The sequence below is a fragment of the Pempheris klunzingeri genome, chromosome 10 (assembly GCF_042242105.1).
Source record: "Pempheris klunzingeri isolate RE-2024b chromosome 10, fPemKlu1.hap1, whole genome shotgun sequence".
Taxonomy (NCBI): domain Eukaryota; kingdom Metazoa; phylum Chordata; class Actinopteri; order Acropomatiformes; family Pempheridae; genus Pempheris; species Pempheris klunzingeri.
Window position 1 is genome coordinate 1,542,080 of NC_092021.1, and position 17,233 is coordinate 1,559,312.

The 17,233-nt window shown below is 44.7% G+C and overlaps 1 protein-coding gene across 1 annotated transcript in view; it reads right to left on the reverse strand.

Moving 5' to 3' along the window:
• Positions 1-1,467: 1,467 nt before the first annotated feature.
• kdm6a (lysine (K)-specific demethylase 6A) overlaps positions 1,468-17,233 on the reverse strand; it is a 40,370-nt gene continuing 24,604 nt past the window's right edge. Inside the window, exons 10-30 of the mRNA XM_070838764.1 lie at positions 14,516-14,642; positions 14,162-14,260; positions 13,737-13,956; positions 13,215-13,355; positions 11,543-11,635; positions 11,380-11,457; positions 10,897-11,004; positions 10,293-10,688; positions 9,222-10,108; positions 6,304-6,433; positions 5,998-6,103; positions 5,182-5,387; positions 4,843-4,895; positions 4,689-4,763; positions 4,449-4,597; positions 4,248-4,362; positions 3,661-3,848; positions 3,327-3,468; positions 2,907-3,033; positions 2,626-2,796; positions 1,468-2,498 (exon numbers count right to left, since the gene is read on the reverse strand). Coding sequence (XP_070694865.1) covers positions 2,472-2,498; positions 2,626-2,796; positions 2,907-3,033; positions 3,327-3,468; positions 3,661-3,848; positions 4,248-4,362; positions 4,449-4,597; positions 4,689-4,763; positions 4,843-4,895; positions 5,182-5,387; positions 5,998-6,103; positions 6,304-6,433; positions 9,222-10,108; positions 10,293-10,688; positions 10,897-11,004; positions 11,380-11,457; positions 11,543-11,635; positions 13,215-13,355; positions 13,737-13,956; positions 14,162-14,260; positions 14,516-14,642 — 3,638 coding nt within the window. The 3' untranslated portion in view covers positions 1,468-2,471. The remainder of the gene's footprint in view (positions 2,499-2,625; positions 2,797-2,906; positions 3,034-3,326; positions 3,469-3,660; positions 3,849-4,247; positions 4,363-4,448; positions 4,598-4,688; positions 4,764-4,842; positions 4,896-5,181; positions 5,388-5,997; positions 6,104-6,303; positions 6,434-9,221; positions 10,109-10,292; positions 10,689-10,896; positions 11,005-11,379; positions 11,458-11,542; positions 11,636-13,214; positions 13,356-13,736; positions 13,957-14,161; positions 14,261-14,515; positions 14,643-17,233) is intronic.

Genomic DNA, 17,233 nt, shown 5'->3' on the forward strand with positions numbered 1-17,233 from the left:
ATTTTTATTTATTTAATATTTAACCAAAGCATGAATTCATGCAGGAAGGATCATGAATTCCTGTAGATTCCTATTAACAAATGATAAGGTCACTCTGTCTTTGATTATTTCACACTTAATAGATCATCAATTAAATCAACATTTCCTCAGCCTCTCTGAGTAAAAGTGTAGGTTCTGTCCAGCTTTCAAACTGGGCTTCAGTTGTTCTTCTTCATTATTCATATATTTGTGAGGGTATCAGGGCAGAGAAACAAGGTCTAAAACTATAATTTGCCAGTTGGTACCTTTTGGGTGATTTTGGTTTTAGTGTATTTGTCTCTATCTAATTTTAATGGAAGAAGAATTCAGCTGATCAGGTCACATGTAAGTTAATATATGAGGTACATGTGATCTAACTTTCTTTAATTGATGATCCGCTAATGATTTGTTAAAAGGGAACGACAGGAATTTATGATACATCCTGCATTAAGTCTTGCATTAGTTAAGCATTACTCAAGCATATGATATAATGATATAAGCTGTTTTTTAAAATCCAAACTGTTGTTTACTACAACATCATGATACTCATCAATTTATAAGATGTTATTCCTCATCTTGGACGCATGAATATCAGCATAAAACTTGACAATCAATCCAATAAGGGGCTCATTTGCTCATTTGCTTAAACGTTTTTTTTTTGTGCACACTCAAATTCACATTCATTATTTCTAAGAATGGGTAAATCTCTTTGAATGCAGGGAGCTCTCAGATAGTTCAGAGATACAGTATGTGCCCCAAGTGCACATTCCACCATGTAAAAGAGGAGCAAACATTATCATTTCTGTTCTCAGCAGCATGAAGTCGTGCAGAATCGAGTAAATTGCACCCAGCAGAAAGCTCAGCATGGTACCTCGTGTGACTACACAGTGAGCAGTACGTCAAACGTACTTTTCTGATGTACTTTTCCCGAGCACGTAACTGACGCACTGGACTATGTTTGAAATCCCAGCAGCTCTGAAGACACAAACACCTTCTGACGTGTTCGAACAGCAGTCAGTGGTCATTTATAGTATTTCCAGTCTGTGTGCACACCTACATCACTCTTATTAGAGGCTGACTGCAGCGGTCCACTTCTTGGTCATTCAGGTTTACTGCACTGATGTTCTTTTCCTGTTTCTTGTTGGATTATTGTCCTACGGTTGTGTTTAGAGGGCTTTTTTGCTCATTTACCATTTTTCCAATCACCATTGCAATCTTGTCCAAGAAGAGGGCAGTATCTATCTGTCCTGTCCTTTTTCCTTCCTCTTTACTTTGACTTCCTTCCAGTATGCCATATTTGAGGGGACCCAGGCTTTCTTTGGGGGTAGTTATCCAGCTCACACTCAGAAAGATAACCCACCAATCATAAACAATCAGGCTTACTTACTTCCATCAATAATGAACATGTAGAATTAATCATTTGGAAAAAGTACAAGAGCACCGCAGATGTAAATAAAGACCGTTCTTGTTTATTGACTCATAAAACATCCTTCAAACAATAAACCCATTTCAAGGTAAGGTCTCTGTACAATGCTTACTAAGCAGTTTTATTTATATAGAAAACGTAGGAGGGGCCGAGCTTAAAAATCACAAGGCTCCTTAAAATTTAATGGCAGGTACTCTGGAAAACATTTCAGCATTCCATCAACAAATATTTTCAAGCAATAAATATGCATTTATAAATAGTGTAAATTTACATCAAAATAAAAAAAACACACTTTAAAGTTCACTCTTTTGTCTATGTGCAACCCTTTCTCTGTGTGACTTGGCTGTTTGTCTACAAATTGTTTCCTCTCCCCCACTGCTAAGTAACCAAACACTCATCAGAATCCCAGAAAAATTAAATTTAACGTTTTAATCGATAAAAACAAAAAAAAACAAAAGGGGGAAATGTTGGATGTGTCACTCAACTTTTCACATTACAAAAACAGTTTTTATCCGTTTTTCCTGACCAAAGCGGTGTCTAACTAACATACAAAAGACCAGCTATGCTAATTACTCATATCATTGGAGGGGGGGGGGGCAAAGCTCTTGTGTGAACAAACACAAACAGAATACAAAAATGGAAAAAGAAAACTATCAAGTCAGTAGTCTTTGTGACGATGTTGCCAGTTAGAACATAATATGTACAAAACTTTAATTCATCATTTTTATGTGTGATTTTGTGTGTTTTCTAGTGAAGTCCAGCTGGGCCAGCAGTAGAACAGTCTGGTCATGATGACAGGAAGAGCTGCCATCCCCCCTCAAGTCCACCGGGGGGAGGCACACCACTCCGGGCAGGTTGCATAGACACACAGCTTACACGCAGCTGCCTTATGGGATAGCTACAGAGCGCCGTTTGAGGACTGCCGGCTTAACTTCCTGAATATCAGAAAAAAAAACAAACCAAGGTTTCCGGAGAGTTTCCAATTAAGTCCATTGTGGTTCTAACTGTCCTCAGAACAGTGTTACCATCAAGAGGAGGAAGGCAGAGGACTCGCCTGTCGAAAAATAAAGAAAGAACAAAGTGAACTCTGCAGACAAACTGGTGAAACGTTGACATGAACGTGGGCATCATTAAAGTGCTCCTTGATGTTTCAAACTGGTGCCGTTGTAGCTGACACTTACGAGTGTGAACTGGTCATAAACCTGCATGAGGTCCTCTATCTTGTACTGCTCTAGCACCACAAAGTTGTCCAGGTTAGTGCTCCCCCTACGGGCGCAGTCCTGGCAGTGAACCACGTAGGTTTTCCTGCTGTTGCTCTCGCTGGTTACAAACAGCAGGTCAAACACCTCCACCTGGGCACAAGAGGAGAGGGCGGAGGGCACAAAGACGTGGTCATTCACGCTACAGAAAAGAGAGGGTCACACCGGAGAGGATCGAGGCGTGTCAGTACAGGTCTTCTTACCTCGCAGATGCTGCAGTAATGAGCCGGCTCGTTCTGGGTCCTCCCGTGCCACGCGAGTTCTTTCCCACCTGCCAGCAGCAGTTCCCGCTGCATCTGACACTGCTTCAGAGTCCGCAACAAACAGTACCTGACGCACAGAAACACTCGTCAGGGGAGTCCAGGGGCGCGCACACACACACACACACACACACACACACACACACACACACCTACACACACACACACACCTACACACACACACACACCTACACACACACACACACACACACACACACACACACACACACACACACACACACACACACACACACACACACACACACACACACACACACACACACACACACACACACACACACACACACACGTCAAATCAGAAATAGGGTTTTATAATTCAAGGGTGACGTCACAAGTCCTCACTTGATCATCTCAAAGAGCTTGTGGTCCGACACTTTGATGTTCCTGGCCAAGTTCCAGGAGAGGTGGATCATGGGAACGATGGACTTGACACTCTGCAGTTTGTTCCACTCGTAGCGCTCCACCGCCAGCTTGTACTGATGGGCTGGGGGCAAAAAAAACAAAAAGACACTCTTCATTTTTCATCTGCTCTGTTCATCCAGCCCAAGACCAGATGCTCTGTGTGTGCAGGACTCTGTCACACGCCTCACGTCTTCATAGAGCTGTACATGCCTGCACCTGTGCACTGATTAGCACCACCATCCGTGAACATACAACACCTCATTCCTCTTCTCACCTGTGAGGGGTCCAACATTCCATGCTATGTTGTTGCACCAGCCGATGGCCTGCACCCAGTGGATGGTGCCCGTGTTGAGCCACACCAAGTCTCCGGGGCGCTGGATGAACCGATACACAGGCACATTGGTCTCGTACAGGTCCTCCAGGTTGGGCCACCAGGAGCCCATCAGGAAGTTGATGTTGTTCCTAAAAGAGGAAGTTTAACAAAAAAACACGTGTAGCTATTAGGGCAGAGCAATATGCAAAATCATATTTGATCACTTTGACAGACACTGATTGTTTCAGTCACTTTCAGAGGGAATGGTCATCCTCGTTTCAGTTTCACTGAAACAAATAGGCACATGATGATGCTGTGATTTTTGGTCTGTACTAAACAGGCGTCTGGGGAACTGTAGTCCGCGGCACCACAATGCTTCATTTATAAAGGAGGTTTGTCGTGACATATTTTACCTTCATCAAAACTAATTGCAGCTCCAAGGATATTTGGATATTGCACTTAACCAAACTGTGATTTCCGTTATATCTCCGGTTAAGTTCGGCTCTGGTCGCTAACAAACTTGGGGGTTATCATTTTTGATCACGTACTTTTCAGAGAAGTCGTTGATGACGCCCCAGTACGTCTCAGGCACGGCAAACCACTCACAGTCTCCAGGACCAATGTTGATGTTAACGGAGCAGAAATTGTTGTTCTCTTGGTGACCTAAAAAAGAAGACATTATGATTTACTAACAGAGAGAGAAACACATCCCTACGGACAGCAGCAGAGTTTACCGTGTCCACGTTTACCTGGTGTCCTGCTCCCCGGCACTTTCATGTACAGCTGGACGGTGTTCATGCCGAGGATGGTGTGCCCCACGTGGCTGAGCAGGTTACCGGCCGACACCACCCGGGCAAAGGCCGGAAGCTTGGACAACTCCTGAAGCTGCTGTTTCCACCTGTAAAGAGCCAAAGTTGCAGGTTATCGTGTGGCAGCAAATGGATGAGTTAACTGCAATGTGAAGAGAAAATAAGGTTTATTTTACTCACTTCTTTTCATCAGAGAGGTCGATGTTGGTGCCAAACTTTATGTGTTTGAAAGGCCCTTTCCTGCGCCGCATCACACTAACAGTATGAGAGCACGGTGGCGTTATTAACACACACACAGACACTTGGAGGAGACAGAAAGGCAAAGAAAACTCACCTGTCTGAGGAACCTGCTTCAGCTTCCATCTCCTTCTTCTTCTCATTCTCCTCCTGTCACAGAAAGAATGACATTTAATGGAAACATTAGGGTTAGGATTAGACAAACATCAATCAGTAAGATAAATTATTATAGAATTATCATCGATAGTTTGTGACTTAACTCCATTTCAGGCACCAGTCTCATCAATAAAATAGGTGGCTGACAACATATTTACCAAAGTCAACTGGTAAAAATAGTACATTATTTGGCTTAGTTAGTTGATTAATATCACATCAGGGAGCTGAGATATCATTCAGAGGTTTATGGTTCTGGGTGTCTGATCTCTCTCCCACTGACCCGTAGAGACTCCTGGAAAGAGGAGGCCTGGTACTGAGCGTATTTGATGATGGTGGTGTGGGAGCGACTGCTCTCACAGCGCCACATCTTCCTGCTGCCGCTGGGGTCCCAGTTCTCGTCGGTGGGCTGGGCCAGCTGGGTCCGCACCTCCACCAGGTGGTCAGGGTTGGCCTCCACCAGCGTCTTAGTCGAGAACAGGCCCAGATCTGTATGATGGAAGCGAAGAGAGGAGCCAAAGAACAATTAGAGGAAATCACCCCTTCAAGCTTTCATAGGATTTCATTTGAGTGAGTTCCTTTCACACGCATATATAAAATGTGTTTCTTCGGACAGAGGGAGAACAGGTGCAGTAGGTTTGGTGTTCTGCATCTATTTTGTCTTCTTGTAACTTTGATCTGACACACTGTTCCCGCTTATTTGATGCAAAGTCATACAGTCAGAGCGTTACACAACAGGGCAGCAGGTCACTGGAACAGAACAGCAGATGTTTGTAAATTCTTGGCAATGTCGACTGGCTTTCTCCACAGCAAACACATGCAGTAACATCCTTCACTTGCAGGTGGTGCTGCTGTCACATGTCAAATTCATCTACACACACACACACAATTACAGAGACACACCCACAGAGCCACGTGAGACTGGAAAAGACAGGAACACCCAGTTGGCCATGCTCACAGCTGCAGTCATTATCACATGTAAAATCTAATGACTGCTAAATCGCACACATTTAAGATGCTTGAAACACAAACATTCAGTCTGCGATGTACTTCAGCAAAGTGGAGTGTGTCTTTCTGCATCTGTGGAGCGGCGTTGTACCTAGTTTTAGTGCTCCGGCCAGTCCTCTGATGACAGTGACCGGGTTGGAGGGGTTGGTGCAGAACTGATGGAGGGGTGGGAAGAAGGCATCCCTCTTGTTCTCTAGCTGTATGTCAGAGAGGAGACACAGGAGCAGTCAGAGAAGGCAAACGGACCACAGACTACTACAGACAGGAGAATCAACACATTTAAGAGGAGCTTTGACTGTTTGTATTTGGGGCCAGTAGTAGCCAAGTTACTGTTGCTCTAACACGGCACACAACAACATTGTGAATACTTCTCCTTCTATGGTGTGGCTGTACGCACATAAATACTGGGCGTTGGGGGATTGAGTTTGTCCTTTGGCAGTGGAGGAGAGGGCGGGCGAGGGGGTCGTGGCGGGGGACACTTGTCCAGGAGGATGCTGCTAGTCGACAGGCCGTTCTTCCCCAGGTTCCTGCAGCCAGAGCAGAGGGGGGAGAGTTTATTTCATCAGCCCAGGTAAAAACAAGCCTTCACCGACGATGTGTGTGCAACAATAAATGTGTTTTTCTTCAGCGGTGCCATTTATCAGTCTAAAGAATTTTGTGATTTGATGAGTTTTGGGGCCACAGAGATGGCTGTCTTCACTCCAATACAATGGCACTCGACTTTTAGTCCTCAAAGTGCCAAAAAAAAATACGTTAGAAAAACTCACAAAGCAATGTCTCTTTCCAGAAATCATGACCCAGTTACACAAGATAATCCACAGACCTTGTAGCGAGCAGTTTCATGCAGGAGCCATTTTCAACCAAACTACACCCACCAACCGTCTCACCACGCATTTTCTCTACCTAGCATCAGTGAGCTAGCTGACATTACAGCTCAGCTGAAGAGGACACCATTACTGTTGCCATCCTGTCATAAGCGTGAATATTTTCTCGAGTGGCTGGGTCTTTCTTTGCACTTTGAGCACCACAAGCCGAGTGCTGTCCAGTTCCACTTTATTCAAAAGAAGGCACAATCTCTACAGCCGGTCTCTTCAAAGTTTGGCTACTCTCACCAAAATGATCTATATGGATAAATAGCAAGGCAGTTAAGAGTTAAAAATATCTGTTTTTCATTTTGGGGTGAGGTGTCACTGTAACAAAACATCAGTAAGTGAAGACTACACTGCACATCTAACCCCTCACCCCCTCCAGAGAACACTGACCCATGTTACGTCATTTCACTCAGGTTAAACACACCAACAGCAAAGCTGCTCAACTTCTGGGAACATTTCAATGTACAGAGCGAGGCCTTGGCTGAACTGGGGGACCACTCAGAGAGGTTAGACTTTCCAGACAAATACCAGACTAAGCTTTTGTAAATTAATCAGCATTGCTATGTAATGCCTGATCCACCCTCAACACAATGAGGATGCCAGGAGGAGAAGACAGAATGTTTGTCTTGGACACGTGCGTAACGTCTATGAACCTTCACGACACTGGTGGATTATAAAGTCTGCCAGTCAGCTGGCCTACGAGGCTTCTGACTGCTGAAGGAGCAGGAGGCTGCATTCCAACGTGCTAACCAATACGCATCTATTGCTACATTCAGTCAGTGTCGGCAGAATAAAAACACTTTCGGTTATTCCTATTTGGGAGTGTTCAGGCATTATTCCATAATGGTTACCCTCACTGCTAACCTGGTAGTTACACCAATCAAAAAAAGCCCAAAATAAGCTACTTCTGATGTGGTTCACTCTTACCGTGGAGATAGAATCACACAGTGTACAGTTCCTTCTAAAGCAGCACAACGGATTGTTTTAGTGCTAATACTGGATTTCCTTTGGATGTATCTGCCAGTGAGTTTGTTGACACTAATCATTTCTGCCCAGAGAAGGAGTCCTTATGTGTGCAGCTCAGAATTATGACTAGGAGGCTGACCCATGCAGTAAATTATGGTCTGAATGATGTGATGTGAGCGTGGCACGGGCATCCCTACTGGATTCAATATCCAAGTAGTCACGCCCAAACACACCCGAAGCTCAGGGCTAATGATCATACTGTCAAAGGTTTTATGCAGCTCGGTCTCAAAGACATCCAAATTAGATGAAGAATACAACCAGCACACAGCGCAGGGCCGAAATGTCATGGCATTTTCCAGAGGCACCGAAGAATCAACACGTTACTTACTTGTACACATGATTTCACATATGAATGTGTCTGCTGTCGCATAACTGCCACAAACGTTCAGAATCACCCAATGTTGCCTTTTTTATTTTGCAATGGGCTGAGTGAGCAGCGTATGGCAAATACCTTCTTTAATTAGACCCGTAAAACTAATTCTGGTTGATTAAACTGCTTGCTGTGATCTCAGAAACATTCTATGATCAATCATTTTCCTGGTTTCAAAATGCTCAGTTTGTTTTTGGATCACAAACACTATTATCAGTATATGATATAATTAATTAATTATTAATTACCTAAGTAAAAAAAACAAAATCCGAGCACACTTTGATGCAGCATGACAGTGTGAAAACAGCCTCGGCAGAACTGAACACTGAAGAGCAGAGGTGACTTCAGTGTCAGTGAGGATCAGTACGCCGGCTGACTGGACCTAGTTTGGCTTTAGGAAGACGTGGGTCAGAGTCTGGTGTTCAGCAAAACGTGCCTAACCACCACGGCTACGACGCCAGACAACACCACACATCTGCTCGCCGAAACGAGCATCACGAGGCTGTGTGTGTGTGTGTGTGTGTGTGTGTGTCGATTTCAGGGCTACACACACGACTAGCAGGGCGTCAAGTAGGCCCACGACTGTCCAGCACAGATCACTGACTGAAATGAGCGGGAGTCAAACTGCTTATGAAGGAGACGGTGAAGTGACCCAGGCGACAGCAGAGTTCAGAGCTAAAGATGTGATGCCCCTAAAGCCACAGGTTTACTTTCCATATTACAGGTTTACAATGAGGCTTCTTCTTCTTCTTCAGGTCTATACATTGTAGTTTCTGTGATTTGTTACTGTAACTGGAAGAAATTTGTCATATATTAATGTTCACACCAGGCCTGTGCACATGTCATCATGGCATGTGTGGACCTGGACTACAGGAAAGAGCAGTCCATCAGTTTATATATACAGTGTTATGTTATGTTGTTGCTTGTGTCTAGTGAATAATAGTGAATGGTAAAAAAATTACAATCAGATTATTTTCTCAAATGTTTGGGCCCTAATGTGTGGTCACAGACTGACCTGAGAGAAGTGGTGCCACGCAGGCTTCTTACCTGCAGGCTTTGAGTACTTCACTGGAGCTGGGGTAGATGGAAACGGAGGACCAGGGTGCCAGACCAGCAGGGACTGTGCGTTTATGAGATTCTGCAGAAGGCTCTACCTTCAGCGGGCTCTGGGAGTCCTCCAGCCCCTTCCCATTGACTGTGGGCCCCTGGCTGTTGGGGTTGGACGGGCTATTAAGGCAGGAGAGGCTGTTGGTGTTGTGAGGGTCTGCGGAGCGAGGAGAGGGCGTGGCGGCGGCGGCTAAAAGTGGCGAGGATGCCACCAACTGCTCTGACATTGGATTGGCGGCACCGTGGAGACCCGGATGGACGTTGTTGATTTTCTCTGAGGAAGGCTCTCCATGGTTATTGTAATTATTGTTATCATCATTACTAGTAGCATTGGCTTTTCCCTTTAGCAAGGCTGAGAACTGAGGATTGTCTGGACTGAGCACGCCGGGGGCAGGAGAGCCGGGCTGAGACAGACTAGAGGAGCTGTCCATTATCCGCGGCTGGACGTGATTAGTCAATCCCTGCGCGGGGGTGGTGCTGGGACTTAGGGGTGTCCCTGCAGAATGCCTGACGGCAGCCTTCGGACCTGATGGCAAAGTGGCAGCTGCGCCGTTGCCGTCATTGTTGTCCCCAGAAGGCGTGGTGTCTTTGGTGTGGACCCCTGAGGTAGTAGTGGAGTGGGGGGGCGAGGACAAGTGGTTGGGTGTGGTCTGGGGAGAGGTGGGGGATAAAGAAGAGGCTGAGGAGGAGGCAGTGCAGGGTCCAGAGGAATGTCCAACCTGATTCAGAATGCCAGAGGAAGAGAACGAGGTCTGAGGGGAGGAAGAAGAGAAAGGGGGTTCTCCATTGGGACCTGCCAAATGTGAACCTGGACCTTTTTGAAGCCCCTGGACAGAGAGAATGGCCAAAAGAAACATAGAATGAAAAACACATATAGCAGTACCTTCAAAAATAAAACAAGATTTTTCATTATAGCGTCAAAAATATTCAGAAAGCAGCACAGGCAGAGACAGAGAGGGAAATACAGCAGTTTGAATGACCATGGAAACATGAAGAAAACTCTTCCAGTACCTGAGTGGTAGTGTTGCGCTGTTGGCTCCTCCATGTCTCATCTGCGTGACTGGGACTACTGGTAGTGCTGGTGGTGCTGGGGTGACTGGCGGCTGTGCAGTTGTGAGGTAGAGAGTTCTGCTGCGGGTAAGGCACGTTTCCGTTGCTCGTGCCGCCACCTCCCAGTCCCAGGGTATGATTTTTGTCCAGATGTCCCAGCAGCCTTGCTGAAGGACTTGAAGAACAGGATCCATTGGCTGTGGGCTGGGTGACACACGGGGGCCGGATGGCTGTGTGATTGAGGGGTGAGGTGCAGGAGAGGCCTCCTGCTTGGTGGTGAGAGGGCTCAGCTAAAGGACCGTTGGGAAGATTTGGCCGGGGCTGGATGCCGCCTGCTGCTGCTGCTTGCTGCCTCATCTGATGCACAGGAGAGAAGCAGAACAGGTCAAAGTGAGCAATGCTGACCAACAATGCAGTCCATTACTCACTAGCTGAGTAGCTACATTAGCACTAAAAAAAAAAAAAACATACAAAGACAAAGAGGAGCTTGACACAGCAGAAACAAAATTCTTAATAAGTTATATTAAATATATATTAAATTATATTCACAGTTGCATGTGTTTACCTGCTGCTGATGTTGCTGCATGAGAGAGAACTGGTTCTCCAGCTGCTCCAACATCTGCACCTGGGGGGGCTTGAGGTTTGCTCGGTTGGTCCGCAAGTGATCCAGGTGCTGCAGAGTCAGTAACTCACAGTCAAATTCACTTAACAAAGTTAAACACACGTTGCAAATCATTTTGCAAATAAAAAAAAATACTGCTTTGGAAAAAGGTGTTTGCACAAAGACCCAGCGATTTCCATCTAAAATGTCAGACATTAAAACACAAGGAGGTTCTCATCAGCTACAGTACAGCAACTGAGGCGACATGCGCAGGCTCCTTGGCCAGGCCATAACCCATTAACACATGAGCATGGATCGGGCTTCAGGTGTGACGGACTGCTTCAAGACCGCATCGAGCAAATATTCAATAATCAAAATAATCTTTCTTATAAAAAAAATCTTACATATTGCACATGCAAAAAAATATGAGCCTGAGACATTTCCTACCTGAAGCTTCTGCGGCGTTAGGTACCAGCTGGGCACCTGCTGTTGACCTGGGCTGTTTGCCAATTGGTCTGCAACACCCTGTACATGAGACGGAAAAATGTGAACCACCGCTCACCTTCTCAGTTGTCCAGCAGAACAGTAACGTAAAAGTTCTTAGCTGTACCTTAGCTGGGCTGGCAGTGCGTTTCTTCTTGGCAGGACTGGCCTGTGGGTCTGTGTGATTGCTGGCGGACTGGCCTCCCTCCCCCTTACAGGCCTAGGAAGCCACCACAGAGACACAGCTTGTAAGGCCTTACTGGACTAGCAATAATAGCAAAGTTCTAACAACTCCCCTGTGTGAGTGAACTGCAGCTCAAAAAACAGGCATAAATAATACTTTACTGCACAATGGCACTGGAGAATACACTTCATACTACATTTACATGCACAACAATTTGACCATTTAAATACTGCATGTATGACAATACTCTGATTATAATATGGTTCGTGTTAGCACCTTAATCTATCTGACAGAGGTTGATTAAGGCCATAATCAGAGTATTCATGCTGTGATTCAAGGGATACTTGGCCAGTTTTCAACCGGCTTCATATCATTACAAATGTGGGTAGTATATGCAAATTGCTGATGTTTAACTTTCCTCTGTGTCGCCTGCACCAAGAGCTCACCGCTCATCACCCAGCTCATGGGGCTGTTGCCCAATTGAACGGTAGTAGTTTTATTGTTAAGTCAGTCATTCAGTCCAAAAACAACAACCCTAGAGCGAGTAAATGTTGACAAGCTGAGTGATGGAGCAGGGGGCTCTGGCTGCAGGCAACATGGGAGACAGAAAAATATCGCTCACTTGCATATACTGCCAACGTTGTAACAATACAAAGCCAGGTGAAAATCTGCAAAGCATTCCTTTAAGATGTGGGCTAATGCAACACTGGCTGCATTAGTGGAGGGTTGTGCGGACATGCAGACCGCTTATTGTTGTCTCTCTGGAGTTTTCACTGGTTTTTAACCACTATTTGGTTGCATTTAATCAGTCACACCTCAACTCCAATGTCTGAGCATGTAAAAATGGCTTTAAAACAACCTTTTTTGAATTTCTTTGATTAAAAACTAATTTTCTTTTAATCATATTTCTTTGGGTTTGATTATAGTGCAGATCATGCAAGTGCTAAATGATGGAAATTATGTTATTTGTAGCTAAAGGAGGATGAGAGATTGAGGAAAATAAGGGGACTAAATAAAACCGATGCGTTGATGGTGGGAGTCCTCAGATCTAATGTGTAATGTCTGATTTTCAAAGAGAGATGAGACAAGATTAACTTTCTATTCGGGTTTTAACTCCGATATACAAGTGTCAAATACATTACACAAAAATACATGCATCCATACTTCTTAATACCCTGTATCCATCACACATGCATTTTCATCCTTGCAGTTTGTCCAGTATAACCTGCTACGACTGCACGACATCTGTGCATCTGTACATTAAAGATGATGGTTGTGGGACGTAATGAGTTGCTTGCCTCTTTGCTTAATAATTCTAACACTTGTCATATGACACAGAGAGGCACTGTGAAGGTCACCTACGCTCACAGTAATTAGATTATTGAGACGTGGGCCTCGCTCCAATTCCCTCCGACTGTATCCCCGTTTATCTTTGTCGTCCAGAAGTCCATATTGGACTCGGATGCAAACTGAATCGTAGAAACATGAATATTGTCTGCTGTGGATAAAACATCTGAAAGTATTGGACCAAGGCCTCCACATTAATAACCCTCATACATTTGTTGTTCAAGTATTTCCCAAGAGGCTGGAGTCTCTTGTATAAGCTGGATCTCACCTGCTGTGCCTGTGCAGTGTTCAAGGCCCCCTGCCTGGACGTGAGCTCAGCAGGAATGGGTAGGCTCCATGCCTCCTCAATACTAGGAAGCATTTTACTCTTATTCTGCAGACTACCTGGCTGTAGGTTACACAACTGAGCCTAGGAGAAATTGTGCAAGACACAAACTTTAGTGCTGGTCTTGGTTTTAACAAGAAAGGCACAACAAAGACTACTGCTTACTCATAGGTGGTATTTTAATAACTGTATACAGAATATAATAGAAATGTTTAATGCCATGAAGGTATGCTTAACAATTACAAGTGAGAAAAATGTGTTTAAACACAAAAATATGAATTATTATTCATATCTCAGTGGTGAGAAATCAAAATGACAAAAGCACAATCTGCATTTTAAAAAGCTGATTGCTTCGGCAATGCCTGGCAATAGCACAGCACTTCAATACACACACACCAAAATACTCACAACATCTAACAAACGGGGTTGGTCGATGGGTACTGCCAATCTAAATGTCAGACCTACCTGCAGGAGCTTGATGCGTTGCGTGAGTGCAGCAGTGTTGAGGCACGCCTTGCTGCGCGTAGCATTGATGTAGCACTTGATAGCATCATGGGGCTGGCCGCAGGATTCGTAGAGGGTGCCCAGGTCCATCCAGGCGGCCGCGTGGCTGTGGTCCAGTTGAACAGCACAGATGTAGGCTTGCAGTGCATCCATAGGCTGGTTCTGCTGCTGGTAGAGCACCCTGAGGGCAGAGGCAGAGAGGCGACATGATTCTCTTGCCACCTTCCGGGATTTAGATCCTTATCTCTCTGAGAAAGGATCTACAGAGAGAGATGTATGTCCTCCAGGAGACGCTGTGGATTGGGATAGCTCAATCTCCTATGGCTCCGTTATCCACATCCTCCCTACTTTTCAGTAAAACGGTACACTAAAAGTTCAATTCTTACCCTATGGAGCACCAGGTGTCAGCACTGGCCTCTGACTTGTCAATGGACTGACGGTAAGAAATGAAGGCATCCTGCACCTTCCCAATGCTGGAGTAGCACCTGGGGGAGAGAAGAGGGACAAGCAGAACGAGAACAGGCCTGAGATATGAGAGACGAGAGTAAATATAACAAAACAAGTAAGAAGTAATTCTTATTTGTTTGGTCAAAGAAATGTGTCACTATGTGTAAGAAAGAGGGTTATTCTAGTACAATGGCAGATGGCTTCCAGGTAGAACAAACAGTCTCATCAGGACAGGAGGGGTTAGAGGCTAGCCCTGAGAAACACACAAACACTCACACCCTTGTTTGTCTTACCTGCCAAGAAAGTACCAGGACTGGCCAGAGTTTGGGTCTGCTTCTAAAGACTTCTGTAGACACTGGATGGCATAGCTGTCCTTGGTGCCTTTATCCCCCAGCTGGTCCACCGTGTGATGCATCCAGCCTAGAAGAGCAAAGCAGATCAGGCGTCAGTCCTCAAGACTGACCTCAAACGCCTCTAATAACAGCAGCTGACTTGCCCCTCAAGTAGCACCAGTGTACTGAGCAGCAGCTGTTACATTAGACAGCAGAATTAGAGCAATGTAGAGTTGAATCATATAAAAAAGGTTAAGTACCGGAATCCAAATTACAATTGTAATTAACCCTTCAGAGTCTGGGGTAAAACGGCGTTTACTACTTTTCATTTTACCTTTGTGTTTCCCATTAAAACTGCTTAGCTTGCCTTTCTTTGTGTCTTTCTTTTCAGCACAACCTCACCTATGTGATTCTACAAGTATTTATTTATTTTGACATAATATATGGACACACTGTACGTAAAAGTGCAAAAGAAACACAAAATCCGAGCAGGAACTAGTTGGATCTTTGGAGGAGCGGGGGTCTGCGCGGACACCTCCTCTCGTTCGTCTTCACGTGCAGCATCCACTTCATCCTCTGAAAGGAGTCTTCCTCAGAATCAGAACGTTCTTCCCCAGATTCAGCATCTTCTAACTCGTAGAAGAGCTGTAGTGCGCCACTTCGGCTCTTCATAACTTTAGTCTTAATAGGCCGATCGACAAAATTCAAACACTTGTAAAAAGTTTGAAGCGTCCGCTTTCCAACAGTCTTTGAACTGAGCACCTGCGTGCTTGTGTCACAGCTTTACGTTTTCAAACGTGCGACATGTGACTTTGACGCCGTGTGGCGGTCCTAGACTCTGAAGGGTTAAAAAGGCAAGATGGATGTCTGATGTGTACATGGCTTGTCCCTCCAAAGCTCGAGGGGGGAGAGGGTATTCTTCACACACACGCTTCAAATGAACCTGGATTTACAAACAACTCCTCCCTGCTCTACAACCACTTCTACAAGAGCAGACATCCATACACTCCACACACCCCAAACACACACACTAAAAGCATGCACTGCAGTGGAGGACAATTTCCAACAGACAGACAGGCACAGCCCGCCGCAGCTCTTCTCCTATACACCTGTGGCAAGCGCCCCAGGTCACCATGACAACCTCAGCGGGACAGACGGGGAATGGCTTTTACAAGTGAGCGAGTGGGTGGGGGCTGGCTCAGCTGTCTACACAGTGGAGGAGGAGAAAATTGAACTCTCTCGGCATTTGCACAGGAAAAACGCCTGAAAAAGTGTCGCCGGCTGCCACTACGCTTTCACAACTGTGACCTTGAAGGTGACCTTAAAGCTTAATTCATTAAATGTCACAAAGGAAACCATGTTTCTTGTCACTTTAAACCATCAAATGCAGGCTCTTTTAAACCTCATAGCTACATACTGTCTGCTTTTCCATCATATCACCCCTCGTGACTGGACAAAAGAATTCAATAAAAACCTAAATGTAAATCTATGCCATTCCATTTGTATTACATGGGAACATAAGATGCTACATTTTGGCCACTCGAGATCGGACTATCTAGCACATACTCCATCATATAGTCGTACTTTGATTTACGATGTGGAGGAAAATCAAGGCTGCTGTTTTGTATAAAGCCAGCGGGTTACCGCAAAACAGAAGAAGAAAGAGAGCACCATTTGCATTATCCCTTAATTGCTACACAAAACCCAAACCCAAATCCCCCAACATTAGCTTCATAGTGACGTTTTAGCAACATGAGGTTCATGTGGGCCGATCAAATTTTATTTTAATTAATACATGTTTTAGAGAAATCCATGCCATTAATATTATAAGAAGTAATCACGTATGTAAAATTTTGTTTTAGTGGGGTTTTCATGATGCATGCACAGTGACAGTAACTGTTTCTCAGCGTTTTCTTAGGACTTTATGTGACATGTAACTGGTGCTTTGTCATGTTACAGGCTGCCTCTGGAAAACCTTTCTAGATGATCTGAAAACAGTGATCGAGCAGGTGGGTTAACTTTAGAACCTTGTTGCTCATTGGTGCCTTAGTGGACCAAAACTAAAGCAGAATCATTCTGTTTGACTCTTCCAGTAAATGAATGCAATTGTTGCAGTGTTATTTAGTTGGATTATTTAATTCAAATAGTCCCTTTACTGACAGATAAGATGGACCAACGCCTCTCTACTCCCCCTGAACCACATAATCAGCACAATCAGATTCCAAGCATACAAACACATTGTACCAACCGTCATTTTCACTAGTTTTTTTCATAAAATTGGTAGAATTTTAACTTCTGTATCGTTTTTATTAACAAAATAGTTTTCCAAACTAACTCTAGTCCTCAAACACACCCACACACACAATAATTTTGCGTTTGAGTGCACATGCATGTCTACACCCTGTGTGGGGGAGGGGGACATGACAAAACAATGCCACGCTACAGAACACACACTCAAACCAGCACTTTAAAGAACAAGTATAAAAATAGCAGAAAACTACTTTGTGTGATGTGATAATACATCCCACTAAACAAAATGACACATGGACAAAAAGACACCCCCAGAGTGCAAAGCTAATGTTGATTATGCATGATCACTTTATTGTCATACAATTTGGTTCCTGACACGCAGATCAGCTGTTTCAGCCAGTGGACTATGTTAGATTTCACATGTGAAGG